Here is a 21,814-nt window from a genome sequence, read left to right on the forward strand (position 1 = left end):
GCGTCACTCCATTCAACATATTGTTTGTAAACAACCAGCTATGTTTGTCGGAGCGTGTTTGAGTGTGTAACGGGAATCCCAAGCTTTGAATGTTCAAAATTCTACAGGTTAATTCTGGGATACCGTTTCGTCCTCCAGAAAGCCACAAACAAAGCGACATAACTCATCTTGAAATAGTTTTATGAAGATAATACGAGTCAACTCCCCTATTTAAAAAATAATAATAAAGACGTGTAGTTGTGTGGAAAAGTAACGCCGTTCTCTTCCCATTGTTTGAAGGTGGTGATGTATGGCAACGGAACAATGGGAAGGAGGAGGAGGAGGAAAAGGAGAGGAGGAGGGGGAAGAAGAAGAAGAAGAAGAAGAAGAAGAAGAAGAAGAAGAAGAAGAAAGATGTAGATAAGGAGGAGGGTGGGGAGAAGGAAGAGGAGCAGAAGTAGAAGGAAGAGGAGCAGAAGGAAGTATGTGGTTGTGAAGTAAATGATTCTAGAGGAATAAGGCTACTGAAAATTGAATTATTGTCTGACTTTATTACAAGATCGTCATTGGAATGCAATTAATAATCATTGTTAATAATTAATTTGTCTTCAACAAGAAAAAATATATATCTGTATAAATTAAAAACAAATGTTAATATTGCGATTAGATTATTTCATGCCCTTGTTAAAATTTTTGTTTACTTCCGTGTGTCGCACTTCCGTCAATAACAAATAATAACAATGGCGTACTGGTTTCACAGAAATCCACTGAAGGCGACAGCCACTGTAAACTATGAGCTTCATGGAGTCTCAACGAATGATAAGACACGAAAAATATTTAGGTATTTATCTATGAGGGTTTTTTTCTTCATTTGTCGCCGTGATTATATAATTAAGCTCACTGAATAAATCCCAAACCTAGGAATCGTTTGGTTTTTCTTTTCCAAAAAATCTATCCAGTTTCGACAAATTATGTCGACATAACGTGATGATGAATCATACACATTAAAGAAACCGGTTTTGCAAAGACATTGACTGTGTTATCGTTAGCATGATTCAACAAATTTTTAAAACGGTATCATTAGATGAATCTCATCTCATTTTGTAGTTCTGAGAGATCTCCTCAATTTCAGTATCAGTATCAGCTCATCATCATCATATAATCATCATCATATTCATAATATTAATATAAACGAAGTGGCAATTCTGACTCGAGTCTGAATAGTCTCCCGTGGCTATTCGGACTCAAAGTCCAATGTGCGTGCGCAATGAAACACAGTGCGGCAGTGGGCAGAACTGATAAAGAAATATAAGAAGAAGAGTTCAGAAGAAATTCTGTTTTGCTCATGTCGAAATGGCTCATGACTCTCACTCATGATCCCTGCTTCAGACAGACTGTAGAAGGATTGATGCTTGTCTAGCACTAGTAGACTATGTTAATTACAAAGAAAAATTGGCCTGATTTTGTTTGGACATCGCGTTGTGCTGTTAACAAAGCTTTTCATTTAGAACTTAACTTAGTTACTTTAACTTTAACTGACTTTTGTTACTTTTGATCAATGATTTTGTCTTTCTTATCAAATAAAGTTACTATAATTGTTATTTTGATTTGCATCAATTCTATTTATAATTATCAATATTTAAAAAACTATAAAATGATTAAAAATTTATACTGCCATGGAAGACTATTCAGACTGAGTCCAAAAAAAACCTGTTGATTGCACGTGTTGGAGTCTGAATAGCCACGGGAGACTATTAAGACTCGAGTCCCAATAGCGGCAGCCTAATATAAATATAATCATTCCTCTCTTCTTGTCTTTACTTTCATTCACTTTCACTTTGGCTTTGTCCGATTCATACTTAAGCTAGAAACTGGCACTGGTAGACTTCGAAGTAGTTGTTACTGTTTACAAATGCCATATTAATATTATTAATGTGGCATATGTAAATAATAGCAGAAATGATATTTAAAAAAAGAATTTAACTCAAATAAATCAGATAATTCCATTTTAATTTATTTTTTTTTCTATTATTATGACAAACAAATTTTCTCTATTGAGCCAAGTCCATGAAGAAGAAGCTTTCTGGTAAATCTTTTGGAAGAATTTCCACAGGCACCACTAAGGAAACAACCAAAGTATGAAAAGAGGAATTCTTTTGATGGGGTGCGGTGAAGTAAAAGTTAGGGCCTGAATTTTGTGGGGGGGAAACAAAAGAAGTTAAAAAATGCCTGCAATATCTCATCTTTCCTTATCTGTATCTCTGTTTCTTACCTCAGTTTCAGGTCACATGAGACTATGCAGTTGTAAGCGATTATACATCAACTGTATATTTATGATACATAGATATTTATTAAACAGTAATATACATTTATAATATTGAATCCTTAAGTAAGATAAACAATGAATAAATATTCAATGGATTTGAATTTGAAATAATCGGGAGCCATATATATGCTCACTAGTTCAGTAATATATTTGACAGTTAAGATTTGTTCCATCAGGATTATAGAATATCCATTAATCTATATAATTCCCGCAAGAGATGATTCGAAAGACCTATCAGTTTGATTTATAAAATGTTATTTTTTAAGAATAGAACATAGAATTAATTATGTAAAAGGAATTGATTAACTGCAAAGGTTAAAAAGAAAAAAAATAAGAGCCAAGATAGGGATCATTTCTCTTGTTCTGAGGTTTAGTTCATCTAGACATTGTAGTCCATAAATGAAATGAGTATGAGTATGGTTGTCATTCATTTATTAAGTACTTATAAGAGTATCAAGAGTGGCTATTTTTTATTGTGAATTTGGCTCCTTCGCGTGATACAGACAAATATCTGGGATATCTAATGCTGCAGCAAAATGTTCAAAGATGGTTGCATGACTGTATCTCTATTGCAAATATAAATTGATAAAGTAATTGAAAACAAGCTGTTTTACTGGTCTAAGAGAGATAAATGTATTTTTTGACACACATAGACTTGGCCTTGAGACTTTGCACAAAAGCCAGTTTACTGTAGCTCCCCTGTGTCGTTTTTAAAGTGACATAGATTTTATTTATCACTAAAATATAAACTTCCTTCGTTGCAGTGAGAGAAAAAAGAATTAAATAAAACCAGATATAACAAGATGACTTTGATTTTAATTATTTCTTTTCTGGTTTGTCTTTTTTTTTCAGTGATTTACGGCAGCTAAGATCCAAATTGTTGGAAATGTTGACAGATCCCAACCATACAAGAGAAACAATGGACAAAATGACCTCTGATTACTTGGGCCTTTTACAAGGAATGTGTATCCAAATGGACCCAAATGAGCCAGAAAACAAACTACGAAAACTCATTAAGTTCAAATGGACAAATACTTTGGTTGGAAACCCACCAGTGTAAAGGAACTTTCTAAAATATAATTAATCTATTCCCATCAAGTTTTTTTATTTTTTAAATTTTAATACGATTTCATTCCCTTTCACCCAGTTGACAATCGTTATTTCTCAATGTGTATAAATTATTTTTTCTTTTTGTTTTGGCATGACTTTTTAAAATGCAAAATGTTATGAAGGAGTTGAGTTGGTAACTGTAGTATGAGTATTTGTTTGTATTGAAATTATCAGAATATGTATATAATTTATTGTTAAGACAATGCTTTGTTTACAATGAATGTTTTTGTTTTGCTTTTTTAAATTTCCATTTTTTGTGCTCATTTCAGAGAAAGATCTGATACTGGCTTTGAGTATTTCTCCATGACTTTCAATATTGCATTATGGTATACCAAACATGCAGCTAAACTTGCGGCCAAAGATGAGTAAGTTTATGAAATTTGACAGGAAATATCTATCCAAGTTAGCAGTGTTAGTTTCAATTAAATAATAAGGTAGGGCATCATATATTGAACATGATGACAATAAGATAATTAGTATTTTTATTTTTGAATTGTTGCTGTTGATGCTTTTCTTCTACGGAACAGTAACAGTTCGTACACTATATTTTCTTTCTAACACCAAAACTATAAACTTCTTAGCAAAAGCCAAAATGTGGTTATGATTCATTATTATTTACTGTGGTGACATTGACATCTATTTACACTTACTTTGACCATGGGTTGGTAATTACATTTTCATACCTAATATGGAAAAACATTCTCAATATCCAATAGAGGTAAACAATGTGCGGCTTGATTATTATTTACCGGTTTAAAGCTTTTTAAAAATATATTCATTTATTTGTTTTAGAAGCAGAAAGAGAAAATTTAATTTATAATCAGTAAAGCCTATGTTCTCTTTTTTAATTCCTTACATTATCAATTCATGCAAACTGCTTAGAGCTGTGGCAAAACAGTTTTTTTTTCTAATGCAAAAATTGACATGGTGTTAAACGTTGCTACCGTTTATGTTTTTTGTTCTCATTTTTTGTTGTTTTGTTTTTTTAATTGTAGCAGAATGGGCGATACCTTCTAAGCTTTTCCAGGGTGATGCATAAAAAAGCAATGGTATATGATAAGGCTGGCTTCCTAACGATGATTCACAAAAATCAACTTTATTTTTTAACAGAATTTGAAATTTATATTTTTCTAATTATTGCATGTACACTTGTTCAAAATTGTATTTGTATGCAACGTTTAAGAAATAGGAATATTATTATTATTATCACATCATCATCATTATTGTTGTTGTTATTATTATTATTATTATTATTATTATTATTATTATTATTATTATTATTATTATTATTATTATTATTATTTTATTTTTATTATTATTATATTATTATTATTATTATTATTATTATTATTATTATTAATATTATTTTTATTATTATTGTTATTATTATCATTATCATCGGTATCATCATTTTTAATTATAGAATGTTACAGACCTTTTATTATTGTTTGAATGCTGAAACCATTGTTTAACTCCCACCAAAAATGTCTGAAATTTTTCTGTCATTTCTTTTTTTTTTTAATTTCCTTGATAGTAGTTATCAAACTATTAAAATATGGCGACTTTCCTTTTTTTTTTTCTTTTTTTTTTTTTTTACTAAACATTTTAGTCCGGATATGGAAGAAGCCAAAGAAATTCACAAATGTTTGAGGACAGCTGCTGGGATGTTCAAATTTTGTAAGGTATGTTACACTCGCTATTTATATTAGATACTGATATTGTTAAACAAAAAGAAAAAAAATGTTTACTGTTATTGTTCAACGGTCTTAAATCTCTAACCTCAAACAAGCTATAAGTTCTGGATGGGGTTTCCTGACCTCCCATAGTGGGCAAGGAGGCACTGTGTCTTCTGTCCTCCTACAGCTGTTTTCCAACATGCATTCTGTCTTTGACTTGGAATGAGATTACTTGGTTTTTCTCCTGGCCCTGGCTGGCAGGGAAACAGTCAAATTTATAGTTAGAGTTTGGAAGATGATATCCTTTGTCTTGTAAATCGTCTCTCTGCTGTATTATCTTTTGTTTTACATAAATATGATTTTTAAACATTTGAGTGTATTCCTCTTAGTGGGGACCTGTGCCTGTGTCAGGATGAGATATTTAGGTGATCTCTATCTAAGTACACTGATTGTATGCTCTTAGAATCTACATCTGTTCCCTATTTGAACTATTATATTTTCCTATTTAAATTCCCCTTTGTCTTACTTTTACTTGGGTGCTTTAATTGTAATTCTAGAGTTTTTTACTATCCCATTTTCTTCGTTTTTGCTGGCACTGATATGACCTAAATATGTTGTGAGTATCATAAAACCCTTTGAAACAAACAAACAAACAAACTATTACGTTAAAAAGAATTACATCTGGTTTAGTGCGTACATACACATCCAAATTCTGCTCTTTATAAAGCGCTGATGCGCAAGCACCCTTGCATTGAAGAAAAAAATAAACAGTATTAAGTGACTTTATTCACCGTTAAATGAAATCTTATCACTTTGGGGTTTAGGGGAGGGAATAACCTGTAGTATACTGACTAAGCAGTGCCTCTGGATTTTCTTGTGATGCTCTTAGCTGGAACGAAAATTTCTTAACAGAAATAGACACCTGAGCCCTTAAATTTTGATTTAGCCATGACTTACTGTAATTGTACTCCGAAACCGTTAATTATTCACATTAATTCAAGTCTTTTTTCTCAAAAATAATACAAGATAATTGATACGTTTATAAGTTTGCTTTTGTTTTCTAAATATTTTTTTTTATCGATTGTCTAACACAAATACAGTCAATTACAATTTTTGAATCGGAGCATTATCTAAATTAGTAGAGAGATTTGATGACACATCGTCACCATTAGAACAGCACTGAATGTTAAAAAAAAACAATTTAAAGTAAATAAGTAATGTTTACATAAAGGAAAGTAGATATTGATTTTAATGGTTCTTTTAAATAGTTTTTAAAATTATACAATTTAAAAAGATTGTATCACTATTACATTTGCAGGATGAACTTTTGAGTAAATTACTTGATGTTCCAGCAGAAGGTGTACATGACACAGATACCCGTATTCTAGATGCTTACATCCATCAGTGTACTGCAGAAGCACAAGAAAGTAGGCCAACCATTCTATATTTTGTATTTTTTGTAATGCTTTTTTTTTTTAATGTAAAGCAAAATTTACCTGATCAGATGCTTTAAAAAACCCCATTGAAATTGATCTATTTATAATGATAGATTAGACTTAAAACTATGTCAATTCTAATTTGTGCTCTTCATCACTTTGATCAGCGTTCCTCTAATCTTATGTAATCATATAATCTCAACGATTGCAATCTGTTTTATTTGCAGTCACTCTTGCTCGAGCTATCGAGTTGAAACATTCAGTTGGTTTGATTGCAGCTCTGGCATATGAAACGTCAGAAATGTACTTAAGAGGAGGTAATTTGTCCATCTAAATATTTCATTTATTAATTGATTATTTTTAGTTAATTTATTTTTGATCAACCAATCAATTTATGTATTTAACTTTTTAAAAATTTGATGATATTAACATCAGACATAATTTGATTATAAATTTCTTTAACTTGAATGAATAGCTAACGATATTTTCCAATACATTTGTATCTTGTAGCAGTTTGTAATATAGAGCACATAAATAACTGCATGATATGCAAGATAAGAGGTAATTTTTTATTATGCATAAATAAACCAAAAAAGACGCTATGATTTCTCTTACCATGTTGTATCTAGTATTTCTGTGTTTTGTTAGATGAGGCACTTGCAAGTCTAGACCAGTTGCTTGTGGGAAAATGGAGGAAATATTTTCAGCTGAAAAACAAGTTTTATCTGTCCTGTGTAAGTGTAAATGCATTTTTATAATGGGAAGGATAGAATCTGATTTGAATGATTTATTTTTTGTTGACCTTTAATTCGTGATTTACCAAAAGGACAAAGTTTATCCTAGTTTTCTAATTGTGTGCAACATACGGAAAGGATTGCAAATTAATTCTCACTACATCTGATTTAGACCCATTTACCCAGCCGATGCTAATGGGCATAGAAGTATTTAACTGTTGTTTTTGTGTCTGTCCATGTAAATTCTTTTACTGTTACTGGTCAGTCACGCAAAAACCAGTATAAACCGAAAGCTCCATTTGGCCTTATTGAATATCCACCGCTTATATACTCAAGATATATTACCATTTATTAATGTTTAAAGGGGAAAATAATCAAATATTTGAGGAATTTATCCATCAACCTTTCTATCTATCGATCTACTTGTTTCTATTGTATGTCAAAAAATTTCTTGTGAGATGAAAGTAAAGAAATGTGGACATATTGATAACTCCTTCTTTTTCTATCATTTTTACAGGCACATAGCTATAACGGAGACAACCTGTTGGCCCAAGACAAATGTGGGGATGCAATCCGTGGACTTCGAGAAAGTTTGGATTGTAAGTTTTTATATGTTCTCAATAGTCTTTACAGTAATGTGTAGTTCGTATTACAGACCAGCCATTTGCGGAACTACAGATGCTTGGCTTTAATTGATTCAATAAAATTGGGGGGAATGAAAAACTGGGGTATCAAAGCATTTATTTTAAAGATGTTGAACTGTTCTTTAGTACAACTGATAGCAATTTTTTTTAAATTTGTAAAGATAGTTTTGACAATAATTATCTCCCCCTCCTCCACCCATGAAAGCAAAAAAATTCTTTTAAATTTCAAGCGACTCTTACGATAGAGTTGCACTCTCCCCAGCCAGGCGGAGTTGTTGAACTAGTAAGTTTGCGGGTTCGAGCCCCCATCGCTGCAGCGAAATTTTTATTCTCTATTGTCTTCTGGCACTTTCCTACTCACTTCATTTCTTGTTATTATCATCGGTATGGCTATTAAAGCTTCCATATTCAGATAGGCAGTCAAACAACTTTGATCTATTTTCTTCCTCTTCACTTTTCAAGTGAGTAGTAGTACAAGGGCTCATGATAGAGAGCATGGACAATATAGGATGGATATTGGGTCTATATGACACAGAGGTTTAGGTCAGCTCTTACATTGTAACCTACCATGGGGTCTCATGTCATTTTCATGAAATAGAGAACTGACTTTTCTCAGACATGATTGGAAATATTTCCTAGAAAGTATGGGGTGGGGGGGGGGGGGGGGGTTGGGGTTTGTTTCGTTTTGTTTTTGTTTTTTTGGTGAGAGGGCTGGGTTTTTGTTTTGTTTTTCTTGTTTTTTTTTTTTTTTCGTATTAATTTTGCAAAGCAAATGCTCTCACTTTAAAATTGATCATTGGTAATCTGAGCACGTCCCTTTCAGCAAGGATAACATTCTTGGATCTTTATGAGACTTGGGAAGCCTATGGCTAGACAAACTGCTGGGATATACTTCATTTCCTTCCTTGAACTAATTATCTTTGTCTCACCTAAGCTTTTGTGACCTAGAAGTATTGAGAAAACTGATAAACTTTAACTCTATCATCTTCTGCCCATTAGGTTGATTAAGGTCCTCATTCATGACCTGGATGCTGACATTACATAAAAAATACCTTTGATTTTCAAAAATAAACTTTACTCTATTTTTCTAGTATACACGAAATCGGAGCAAACCTGTCTAGAATATGCTAAAACGAAAGGTGTTGGGACCACAGCCAGGCCACAAAATCATTTTTTCTTCAAGAAACTGGGACCAATTGTAAAACGTACTTTGGAGAAGTGTGAACGAGAGAACGGTCTAATGTGGGTTGATAACATTTTTCCTTTTTTTTTTTGTCACATCCTTGATTGTTGTGTGTGATGTTGTTTTTTTATGAATATATAATTTCAAAATGATAATCCCTGGTGGATTTTACACTAGAAAATGTAATTATAATAGAGGAAATGGTCATGAGAGCCATGGAGCCAATGGTTGACAGCCTTTCCCTTGTTTCTCTGTAGGGATGACAACTCGTCCTATTTCATGATTTTATTTATATTGACTTTTCAAGAAGAAGAAGAAGAAGACCACATTGCAAAATTACACGTAGATCATCACTAGTGGTCCTAAGATTTGGAATAACAATGCATGTATAATCAAAAAGTTCTGAAAATACTTCCAGAAAACAAAACAACAGTTTTTTTGTTTCCTTGTCAAAGATCATACCCTTAATCCATAATTATTTTGACAATTTTCATTAAGTGATAGAAAATTAAAATGTAATGTTTGTTTGTCAGCTCAGAAGTTCAATTGTTAGAACAACTGACTTTTGCCATCAACAATTTCAAAACCAGATACCACCACAAGGTAGCTTTCGACCCACCCCAGCTTGAACTGAAGGCCACATACGGCCTGGTTAGTCCTGAGGATTATCAGGCTCCTGCCATGAATGAACTATGGACACCAGAAGTCTACGGAAAATGTAGCACAGCAGCCCCTAAACCCCCGCAGGATAAGGTGTGTAATGTTATGATTTGAATTCTTGCTGTAATGGTTCATGCAGGTCAATGTATGCACCTTGCATGGGCAGTACATTGACCGCTTAGCTCATTTTCAGATCTGATCTGTAAGTACTGATATGAAAGTTATGTTTCTGCAAAAAAAATTATCTCATGACACTCATAGATTTTATAATTTTCTCTTATTCAAATTTTGTCATTTATCAATCTGTATTTTGGACATGTTTAGGTGCATTGTCAATCATCAAACATGTTTAGGGGCATTGTCAATCATCAATCGTGTTAAGGTGCATTGTCAATCATCAAAATGTCTTATTAATCATTTACGGGCTGGTTGGGTGACAATAATCACATAATCAGCCCCATCATATATCTTTAGCTAAGGTACTTTGCAAACGTTTCCTCAGTTGACTCAGATGTGAATTAGTACCTGGTTTTAGGCTAGGGTGGATATAGTAAAAGGACTGGTTCACGGATGACTTACAACTTACATTGAATGGAAAGGAACTGCTGGAGGAATAAATTAATAATTATTGTGAAGTACATTGCTGTGGATTTGTGGAATTGCACTTCAATTTAAATGACCATATGATCTTTAATGAAGCTTGTGCGCCATATGGTCATGTGGTATGACTCACATTCTAATCTGAAGGCCCCTGGTTTGAGTCCTGCTGTGGGTGGTACAAAGTTAAGTCTTTGGAAATGGCTCTTTATCTACATTTTTTTCACTGTACTCAGCTGTAAAATTAGGACCTGGACAAATTGTCCGTGTTCAAAAAAAAATTTAATATTATGTTTAGGACTTTGAAAAGAACATTAAGTTGATATTGCGCCATATAAAAAATCTCAAGTTTTTAAGGTTAGTTTTTGTGAAATATAATAAAATATAAGATTTTTTTTTTCTCAAACAGAAAGACAAAGAAAATAAAGATGCGAAGCCAGGCCCCCTGCCTGCTGTGAAGGAGAAAGAAGTCCCAATGTCTGACAAAAGCCCCAGTAACAATAGCGGATGTGTTGTTTCATAGAAGGAACCATTCTCTCTCTTGTTGTTTGTGACCTTATGTTTTCATATAATTATAGTTATATTTATAATCAACTGTTATTTGTATTTCTTCATGTTGCGTTTATTTCCTGAGCATTCATATGTGAAAAACTATAAATCTTTAGGCGCATTTTTTTTTGACAATGAATTTGATTAATTTATTTTAAGTAAACCTCACACAAATGGACGTAAAAGATTTTGATAACAAATGGGAGAGAGAATGAGAAAAAGAGTGATGTGTGATTAATTCCCATATATTATAACCTGTGCATGAGATTAATGCATGTAATGATTAAAGTGGCCAGGAGCTAATTGATTCTAAATATGCTCACTGGGCAGTTAAAGGTCAGTTGACGTTCATGTGATATGATATATAGTCCATGATAAGGTGAGTAAATGTTTTATGTAAAGATTAAAACATTTGTTATCAATGAGATGTGATTTCGGTTTTAGTCTAAGCAATGCAGGTTTTGTTTAGTTTCATGTGACTTCCTATGAAATGCTAATAGACGCCCTTTCCTGTCAAAAAGAAACTTTGCAAATCTTTAAAGTACTGCCATGCATTGCACCATGTTTATATGAATTTCATTCACATAAAATTTAGTGTCTGAAACTTCTTTTGCCTTTTAAGTCCTTTTTTTTTTTCTTTCAAGAGTTTCAATTGTATCAATTGTGGGAGAGAAAAAAAAAAGGTTACAGGAGAAAGAGTTGCTATATTCATCAAAATGTATATAACCTTTAGATGCTGGATGCTGTTGCCTGTAAAAAGTAATGAACAAAAAGAATATAACAGCTTTGAAAGAGAACAAACTACCAAACACAGACCGTTTCATGCCCTTCTTCAGCTGATAACAAAATTATGAAAGACATGCTTGCATCACTTAAAATCCAGGCAGACGGCAGATGAATATTTGGCATGTCTCGTTTTTAAAAAAATAAAATTTGTTATTGTTTTTCAAAGCTGCTGTGTTCATTTTTGGTCATTACTTTATATAACATTTAGCTGTTTACAATTTTCTTGTGATAATCTCGTTACTCTGCAATGTTTATCTTTTTAAAATTTTGTTACGGTTGTTTTTTAAAAATATTTTTACTTTATTAATATATATATTTATATATGGATATGATAATCACATGAATAAAAAATTGTTTGTTTTTAGTTCTTCGAGTTAGATGTGTCGTCCATTGTTAAAGGGGATGTAAACAGATGAATAGCTGACCTTTATCATTAGTGTCTAGATTTCATGTCTGTCTCTTCCTTTTTATCCTGGACTAAATACTCCAATTCTTAAGGAATATTTTTAGTTGATTCTGATTCATGAGTGTTCACTGATAGAGGGCGAGTTGTTTGTGTGTCTGAGAGAGAGAGAGAGAGTATGTGTGAGGGTGTGTGTGTGCATTTGTGTACATTCTATGACATATGTCTTTTTATTTATTTTTTTTTGTAAAATATTGTCATTCGGATTGAGTTCCCATGTTGTTATCTTTCATTTTTCATGCATGTCACGCATCGCTGTAGAAACACGTTGTTGTTCATTGTGATATTGTATACAAGGTGGTGTAGCAGAATTTGATCATTGATCCTCTCTTTTCTTTGTGAAAACATTCTAGTTTCCATACGTTAATTGTTAAGCGGAGACACTGATGAATATTTCATTTCATGCAGAATTTGGCACTGCAAATATATGTCAAAAGTTCAACTTTGAATTACTTTCAGACTTTTTCCATAAAGTGACATGGCTTAATTATTTACGTGTATTTTAGCTTTAAAATATGTATATGATCGATCTATTATATGGACATATTGAATCATGGTCCATTATCCAATAGTTAACAATATTGTTAGATAATTAATCAAATTCTGCCAAAATTGAATGATTTATTCCGCATTAGATTACCACAATCATAAGAATTTGTCAAGGAAAGAATTAAATGCAATAATCTTTTTACCACTGAGTCATTCAGTATCTCCCCTTTTGATCTTTTCACTTCATTATATCTGTCTTACTGACCTTTAATAAACAATAATTCTGCATTCAGCTCTTTTATTTTGTGTTATTGAAAAGTCAATGACGAATAATTTGAATTCAAACAACTCTCATTCCGTACCATTCCTTTCTTATTGTGTTTTCTTGAGCTGAGTGGGAAACGACAAATCTGTATAACTCTTTCAACAATTACTAGCTATTAATGAAATTGTCTTGTATAATTACATTATCTTTAACAACTTCAATATCCAGGAATCCTTTATGTACATTTAAATAATTTGATATATATATATATATATATATATATATATATATATATATATATATATTATATATATATATATATATATATATATATATACAGTAGAATTACTTTAAACCGAAATTTTGGGGACCTTCTAAACCATTTCGGTTTAAAGACATTTTGGTTTAAAGCAAGTTCCCGTTTTGCAATGTTTTTCAAGGGTAGTAACTATTTAAGGAATTTGCTCATTTAATCGTATCATGGGTTTCCCGTTAAATGGAGTTGTTGAATAAATGCTGTCTTCGTTACCATTAATTTTTTTTTTTTTTTTCTGGTGTGTTTTAAAAATATTTTTGGGGCTTTTTGTTTTCAATTCAAAACTGTTGAAAGAGTTGAGTTTGGGATGCCGTGTATTCTACATTTCTCCGTCTTGATCTACTTTTTTTTCATCGACTTACATAGTATTTTGATTTTAAACTCCAACATGTAAGCACAGTGCTTTCTTTTAGACATCTTTTAGTAAAATGCAAAGCTAAAATAAGATCGAAAGTTCTTGTGCGATAATTGATAATGAATGATGCGCAGCTACTCAGAGATGAAGTGAAATGGAAATGAAAAGGCGTGTCAATGCTAAGCTGTCTACTACACGTCTCTCTTTTGTTGAATTGCCATTAGGTTCAAAGGCCTAATTACATAGAACCTCACCCCCCCCCCCCCTCACACACACACATTTAAGCAAAGTGGAAATGAAATGGCATGTCAATGGTAAGTTGTCTACCACCCTCCTCCTTATTGTCGTGTTGAAAAGTTCCAAAGCATCAACACACGAGCGAGAACATCTCGCTTTCATGATTCTACACCCCAACTCCCCTCTTTCCTCATTTTTCGCCTGCCAGTCACCCGCTGTCTTCCTTTTCCAGTCTGTGCGATTGTGGTGTTGGCCAAGCCCAAGTGCAGTAATTGAAGTGTTTGCCTACCCCCCACCCCCCACCCCACCCATCACCCTCATCTTAAACTTACGCTCTTTGTTTAATATCGCAGGGCATTATTACGTGTGGCCACCTTCCCGACTTTTTGAAGAAAAATAGAGAGAGAAAAAAGGAAGGTGCTCTCAAGTTGTTTTGGTTTAAAGAAAGTCCTGCTTAGAAGTATTTCGGTTCATCGTAAGAATTAGTATAAAGATAATGAAGAAACTAGTACAATTTCTTAAATTCTTTGCGGTTTAAGGTATTTTTCGGTTTAGCTTCTTTCAGTTTAAAGTAATTTTACTGTATATATATATATATATATATATATATATATATATATATATATATATAAATATGATATGTATTGCTTGCTGTACATCTAGTGCTTTGTTTCCCAAATTGTTTATGCATGCTAAATGACGCAAGGTATTATATTATCTGACTTAGATGTGATGTTTTATAGTGTAAAGTATGTTTCATTCAGTTGTGATTTGTAATGGTATGTCACAATTTTAATGACATATTCAGACTGATAGCCAATTTAACTGCCATAGTGGATGGAGATCCTATTTGGGTACGGAAGATGTCTGTCCCCTGGGCTAGTGGCTTTCCCATAGGTCCACAATTATTGGATTTGCTGGATACTTTAAAAATAAAAAAATCATTTAGCTTTTATATATGGTATTATTCAAGCACCCAAAAGGCACCATTACAATTTATTTTTATCGACACAGGCATGTTACACCTGAATTCGGTGAGAGAATTTCAGTAGAGAGCCTTTTCCAAGGACTAAACTTTGCACAACTCATAGCAGAACTCGAACCAGGGACCTGCATGTCTGAAGGGAGTGTCATACCACAAGACCACAACGCCGACTTAGATAAGGCACTTGTATAGATTGCTCCTAACTCTAGTTCTTTTCACTTGGACACTGCATTAATGTTGAAACAGATGTTCACGTTTCTTTGGAGATGATATATTTTTCTCCATGTAAATCATCTCTATGGTATACCTTTCCTGTTCATCTATGATGTAATGTAGCCTGTGACTGTAGCACTTTTGAAAGGGATTCTCTGACTTTAAAAATATTTTTTAAAAAGAAAAATGTTAAAGTAGAGTTAGACAAAATGCACTGATACTGATATATTGATTTTGGGATCCGTATCTCGCCTCTCCTCTCACTATTCCCCAACTTATTGTTTTTTATGGGCTTTTGCCACCATGGATCAATTCTACACATACTTTTGATCTTTTGACTGTCCCAGCATCTTAGTTTCCCAATATGATGAATAACTACAGTTAGAAGAACTATTAAAATCTCACAAACAATGTGGTTACTGAATATCTTATGTGTGGCGGAATAAAGAAATTAAATTTACTCACTACAAGAGAGCTAATCATTATATATGGATGGTCACTATAACACAATAGTAAGCTGCAAACTGAATGCATTCATTTTCCTCTCCAGTCCGCCTTGCCCCTCGATTTTACCTTTCCTCTCGGTCGGTCTTTTGCTTAATCATAGCAAAGTGAGTGCAACTCACTCGTTTTTAGTTGCTGAACAGAACAGGAACCAAACATAAACGTTTTATCTCAGAATTAAAATTTCTTTCAGTTTCCTACCAACAAAGTGAAACAACATAAGGAGTTTCTTTGTTATTGTTTTTAGAGCACCTTTTGAAGATGATCAGTTCTCACCAAATAAATGGTTGAATAGTAATATAAACGTTTTAGGTTACACATAGTTTTGTTTGCTGATATGTTACTTGTGTTTGTTGTGAGAAAATTACAGAAATGTATAACATATCTATGACACACTGGTTATTCACGAACTGGAAACGAATGCACTCAGTTTACAGCTTAAGACCTTATGTACATGCTCAAGGCAAGCCCACTTTAATACAGGCTGGGTTGTTGTTTGTTTTTGTTTTTTATTGTTTTGTTGGGGGTTTTTTTTCAACTTCTATATTTAGAATTGAAAAAGTGAAATAATCGGTAAGCTACTGGATTTATTAAACTATCCCAAATTAAATTTTGTTGACAGAAGGCCAAGTAAATACGTTCATTTAATAAGAGTTTACTGAGATAAAAAAGTTTTGTCTGCTTTTGTTTCGTTTTTTTTTTTTTGTTTGTTTATTTGTTTTTTTGGGGTTTTTTTTTTGGGGGGGGGGGGGGGGGGGGTTGTTGGGTTTTTTTCTGTTTTTTGTTTTGTTTTAATTTTTGTTATTTTTCTCTGTCGAAATTAAAGCAGGATGACAATGACCAATCTCCTGTGAAGTGTTTTGTGGGACAAACTTTTGGGATAAAATGTTAACTAGATGGACTGAGTACTCTTGTACACCAAAAAATATAATATTCAGAATTGATTAAGAAAGTGATGCAGGGGATAAAATGTTTTAATTGAAGTTTATCAGATGATATTCCTTTTTATTCTTCTCTCTTTCTCTTTTTTTATGAACTATAAGAAATAAAATCTCGTCTCATTTTGCATTGAAATGTCATATAGTGCAACCTCTTGATAATGACACCCTGAATAGTGACGTGGCTCCCTGGTCCCGATTTCTTTTCCAATATATTATTAGTCACAAAAATCTCAATATAGCGACATTCATTTTAATCAGAACCCTGTGTAGCAATATCGGAATAGCGATAATCAGCATTTGAAATGGACACTTGAGACAACAAGTCTAGTTTTTTTTGACAAATGTGATGCTTTACTGGTCGTACTTGTAGCCCATGAGAACACTTGTTTTCCAATCAGTGAGATGGCTTAATCATTCCTGCTAAAAGCATTGAGAATGCTTGTTTATCTCAGGCCGATCCCAATCCCAGAGAAGCTACAGGGGGAAAATGTTTGAGCATTGAAGAATCAAAGCAGAACTTGTAAGCCCATATTCAACAGCAGGGTAATAAACTTTCTATTGTGGTTGTGACGTTTCTAATATTATTCAACCCCTCTCAGTGGAAAAGCCTATCATTTCTTAGTAAATACGTAATCGTCGAATAATGCTTTGAACACGTTGAATATTTTCGCACATTTTATTGGTATGAAATAAGGTGTAAAAGACAGCTGATTGGTAATTACAAATAATCTTTTGGTGCGCATGAATACAAATCCAACTTTTTTCAGTTTTGGGTCAAATTGTCATTCAAGCAGAAGGAGAAAGATACAAATGATGGGGAATGGAAGTACTACTACCATACCATTTGGTTACAAAATATCTAATAATCTTACTTGGAGGGGTAGAGTAAACATATTTCTTCATTTATTTGTATTTATTAAACTCATATTTTTATCATGCAATAACACATACTCGCAACCTCGTTGTGTTATTGGGCACAATAAATATTACTCGTTTAATAAATATAAAGAGACTCACATAGTGGGCAGGGGGGTACATACTGTGTCTTCTATCCCCTTATATTTGTTTTCCAACATGCATTCTGTCTTTGTCTTGGAATGAGATTACTTGGTTTTGTCCTGACCCTGGCCGGAGTCCTAACTGGGATGGAAACAGTCAAATGCATAGTTATTGTTTTTGGAGATGATATTTTTTTCCTTGTAAATCATCTCTCTGTTATGTATTATTATATTTGTTATTTTGAATGTATAATGTAAGCATTTGAGTGTATTCCTCTTTAATGGATTTTGTGCTTGAGTCCGAATGAGACTTATAGGTGATCTCAAACTAAGCACATTGGTGGTGTGCTCTTGGAATCTACATCTGATCCCTATTTACCAGTTCCCCTATGTCTTCCTTTTTCTTGGGTGCTTTAATTGTAATTCTAGAACTTTTTACTATCCCATTTTCTTCCTTTTTTACTGTTGCTAATATAACCTAAATGCGTTGCTAAGCGCCGTAAAACCCTTAAAAACAAACAAACAAATATAAAGAGATGAAAGAATCGTATAGTAATCAATGGTCTGTGCTTTACATGGAAAACTAATCATGTCCCCTTTTTCCATATTTTTGGAAAGCCCACAATAACAACAATCCTGGATGACGCCATGATTTCCTCAGTCCCGAGGATGTCGTTTGTCAATGGTTGCAGTGTATCTCATCACACGCTGGTTGTCTTTAAAGTCCATATGACGCAAACCACGGATGATTTCCACATACTATGCAAAGTCCCTGACATTGTTATTAATGCTTTTTTTTTTCTTTTTCACCATTCTTTTTTTTGGATAGAACAAAATAAATAAACTTTCTGTATAAATAGATGCACTGTGATTGAAATAAATGTTGTTTATTGGCAGTGATACATTGAAATATATCAGACTCTGAATTGTAAATAAAGTGATTTTGAAATAGCATTCACAATCTAAATGTTTTCATCTCTTAGTATATTTATTGATTAAACTTCAATGTTATATTATTATATCAATGTATGAGGGAGAATTATTTTTACCTAAAATGAATAAATTAATGTCTCTTCGACTCTGTAAATCAAACAGTATGCGTCTCACTGTTGTGTATTTTAATTTAAGCTTTTGCAATTCTTGATCTGCATGTGATTATACATCCACAGGTTCCGATATAATCCTATACTAGTCAAGGGCTTTTCAACCTCCCACGGCCGGCAGAAGATAACTTGCTGTATCTTCTGTATCTGTTTTCCAAGTTGATTTCTCTCTTTGTTTTTGTTTTTTACTGGGTGAGGTTCCTGACCTCCCATGGTGGGCAGGGGGATACATACTGTGTCTTCTATCGCCTTATATCTGTTTTCCAACATGCCTTATGTCTTTGTCTTGGAATGAGATAACTTGGTTTTGTCCTGGCCCAGGCCGGAGTCCTCGCTGGGCGGGAAACAGTCAAATGCATAGTTATTGTTTTGGGAGATGGTATTTTTTTCCTGGTAAATCATCTCTCTATTATTTTTTATTATAATTGTTATTTTGAATGTATAATGTGAGCATTTGAGTGTATTCCGCTTTGTTGGATTTTGCGCTTGTGTCCGGATGAGACTTATAGGTGATCTCAAACTTAGTACATTGGTGATATGCTCTTGGAATCTACATCTGATCCCAATTTGTTCCTCTTTGTCTAACTTTTTCTTGAGTGCTTTAATTGTAATTCTAGAACTTTTTACTAGGTATCCCATTTTCTTCCTTTTTCCTGGCGCTGATATAACATAAATGTGTTGCAAGCGCCGTAAAACCCTTAAAAACAAAAAAAAAATCTCTTTGTTTTGGAATGAGATTACTTGGTTTGTCCTGGTCTTTGCCGCTTATCTTGGCTGAGAGAAAAACAACAGAGTCTAGTTTAATAGTGTTGGGAGATAATTTTTTTTTTTTTTGCTTGTAAATCATCCCTCTGTTATGTTAGTTATTTTTGGTTCTGAACATATCTTGTAAACATTTGAGTGTATTCCTCCGTGGGATCCTGTGATATTAAACTAAGTACATTGATGGTATGCTCTTAGAATCTACGGGCGGGGGTTGCGCTGTTTAGGTGATCCCCTCATGGCGTGGTTCATGTACCTGTGTTTGTATAGAAATAAGATGGTCTGGCAGGGAGGTACTCGCTATGTCTTCTTACCCCCCATGTATTTGTTTTCCAATTGCTTTCTGCCTTTATCTTGGAATGAGATTACTTGGTTTTGTCCTGACCCTGGCCGAATCCTTGGCTGGGAGGGAAATAATCAAATGTATTGTATAGTTATAGTTTTTGGGAGATGATATTTTTTTTCCTTTTTAATCATCTCTCTCTTATGTACTGTTATTTTTTATTTTTAACATGTGATTTGTAAACATTTGAGTGTATTCCTCTTAGTGGGATCTTGTGCTGTTGTCTGGGTGAGATTTTTCGGTGATCTCAAACTAAAATTGTGAGCTCTTGGAAGCTACATATGTTCTCTATTTGAACCAGTCCCCTTTTTCTTACGTTTTCCTCAAGTCCTTTTAATTGTACATCTAGAATGTTTTTCCTATCCCATTTTCTTCCTTTTTACTGGCGCTGATTTGATCTAAATATGTTGCAAGCGCCGTAAAACCCTTAAAAACAAACAAACAAACTTCTACCCCCCGTGAAAACAAGCGAATGCAAATTATGGCAACAGAAACATTCAACATTCTTCACAAATTATCCCCAAAAGTATGCTCTTGGAATCTACATCTGATCCCAATTTGTTCCCAGTTCCCCTTTGTCTAACTTTTTCTTGAGTGCTTTAATTGTAAATCTAGAACTTTTTACTAGGTATCCCATTTTCTTCCTTTTTCCTGGCGCTGATGTAACATAAATGTGTTGCAAGCGCCGTCTGTTATGTTAGTTATTTTTGGTTCTGAACGCGGACTTGCGCATAGACTCTGACTTTAGTCAATGACTTGAAAAAAATCGGATTTTATGTGAGCTGACCAAGCAAGTCTCAGACTAAAATCACGGCACCTTCGGACTAAGTTCTAGTCATTTGTTGAGGCCGGACTTCAAGCTTAGTTTGAGACTAGTTTGAGATACGTTATAGCGTCGACACGATAGCAACTATTTTTAGATTGAGAGGTCATCGAATCGGAAGGAAAATGCGTCGGCTACGAATTACAGATGTGTCCATTTGCTATTGACACTGGCTTTAAAAACCTGTAAGATCATCGAAACCCCGAATATAATCGGCTCGTGAGTTACGAGTGAACGAAGACTCGAAGTGGGAGGGTTCGCATCAAAGAACAACCAAAAAAATTTTTTTTAACGATTAGAAAGTATATATAGTGGAGACAAAAGTTATTCTGCTGGCATTGCAACTTTTACAGAAAGAAACTATGATTTTAGGCACACCAATACTGTAAATGTTCCAAACATCAAAACAACCCATTTCGGCAAACAGTCCTTTCGCTATGCCGTTGCAGCTTCGTGGAATAATCTGCCAGGGCACATGAGAACGGAGACAGATTTGAATAGGTTTGAGAGTCTCTTATGACAAAAGCGGCAGCTTCTCTGACTGGTTCAGATCTTATTTTTTTAATTTTTATTTTGTTCCTTTATTCAGTATATTTGATATTCATATTTAATGAAACAGTGAGATATGTCAATTTTTATGTATATTTAATTTATGTGAAAAGTAACTTTAAAAAAAAATTTTATGTCGGTGAAAAGCCTGAAAGGGCTTACTGATTTTAAATCAGATGTCATTTAGAAGATATACATCATTATTTTTCTCTCCAAATTATAACTTTTATATTTTGGTGTCATTGCTAATAGTTGTTATGCTACTGCTATTACTACTACTGATGCTGCTGCTGCCTCTACCACTTTTACTACTACTACTACTACTACTACTACTACTACTACTACTACTACTACTACTACTACTAGTACTACTAATGACTACTACTACTACTACTACTACTACTACTACTACTACTACTACTACTACTACTACTACTACTACTACTGACTACTGACTACTACTATTACTATTACCACTTTTTTAAGCTATCACGATCGGCGGGATATGTACAGTTTCAATTGATGGTCTCCATCAATTTGCTTTGTGAGAAATCAAGATCGATCTACTATTATGATGACATTGTTATTAAATGAAAAACCATAGACCTAAAAAAAAAGTTAAATATTTATGATGGATTAATCTCAGTTCCCATCTTTGAATCAATTTCTGTAGACTACCAAGACCGTCTAAGTATTAATTCTTTCCCTTTGATCATATTTTTATAAACAAGTGTGTATATTTTTGTGCACTTCGCGGCACCAAACTGAACCACAAAAATACACAAAGT

The 21,814-nt window shown here is 33.3% G+C and overlaps 1 protein-coding gene across 1 annotated transcript; it reads left to right on the plus strand.

The window, feature by feature from the left end:
• Positions 1 to 705: 705 nt before the first annotated feature.
• Positions 706 to 13,134, plus strand: LOC144967096 (BRO1 domain-containing protein BROX-like). Its single transcript, XM_078903929.1, has 11 exons — positions 706 to 820; positions 3,158 to 3,361; positions 3,685 to 3,780; positions 5,025 to 5,097; positions 6,410 to 6,518; positions 6,755 to 6,844; positions 7,176 to 7,261; positions 7,779 to 7,860; positions 8,997 to 9,147; positions 9,679 to 9,841; positions 10,755 to 13,134. The coding sequence occupies exons 1-11, from the start codon at positions 720 to 722 to the stop codon at positions 10,866 to 10,868; spliced, it is 1,269 nt and encodes a 422-aa protein (XP_078760055.1). The 5' UTR covers positions 706 to 719; the 3' UTR covers positions 10,869 to 13,134.
• The last annotated feature ends 8,680 nt before the right edge of the window (positions 13,135 to 21,814 follow it).

Source organism: Berghia stephanieae, chromosome 1 (genome assembly GCF_034508935.2).
Source record: "Berghia stephanieae isolate SIO BIC M18660-M18661 chromosome 1, UCSD_Bste_1.3, whole genome shotgun sequence".
Lineage (NCBI taxonomy): Eukaryota > Metazoa > Mollusca > Gastropoda > Nudibranchia > Aeolidiidae > Berghia > Berghia stephanieae.

Coding starts and splice junctions, on each gene's coding strand:
- LOC144967096 (XM_078903929.1), top strand. CDS start 720: ATGGCGTACTGGTTTCACAGAAATCCACTGAAGGCGACAGCCACTGTA. Junction 821..3,157: donor AAGACACGAAAAATATTTAG/GTATTTATCTAT, acceptor TTTTTTTTTCAG/TGATTTACGGCAGCTAAGAT. Junction 5,098..6,409: donor GGATGTTCAAATTTTGTAAG/GTATGTTACACT, acceptor TTACATTTGCAG/GATGAACTTTTGAGTAAATT.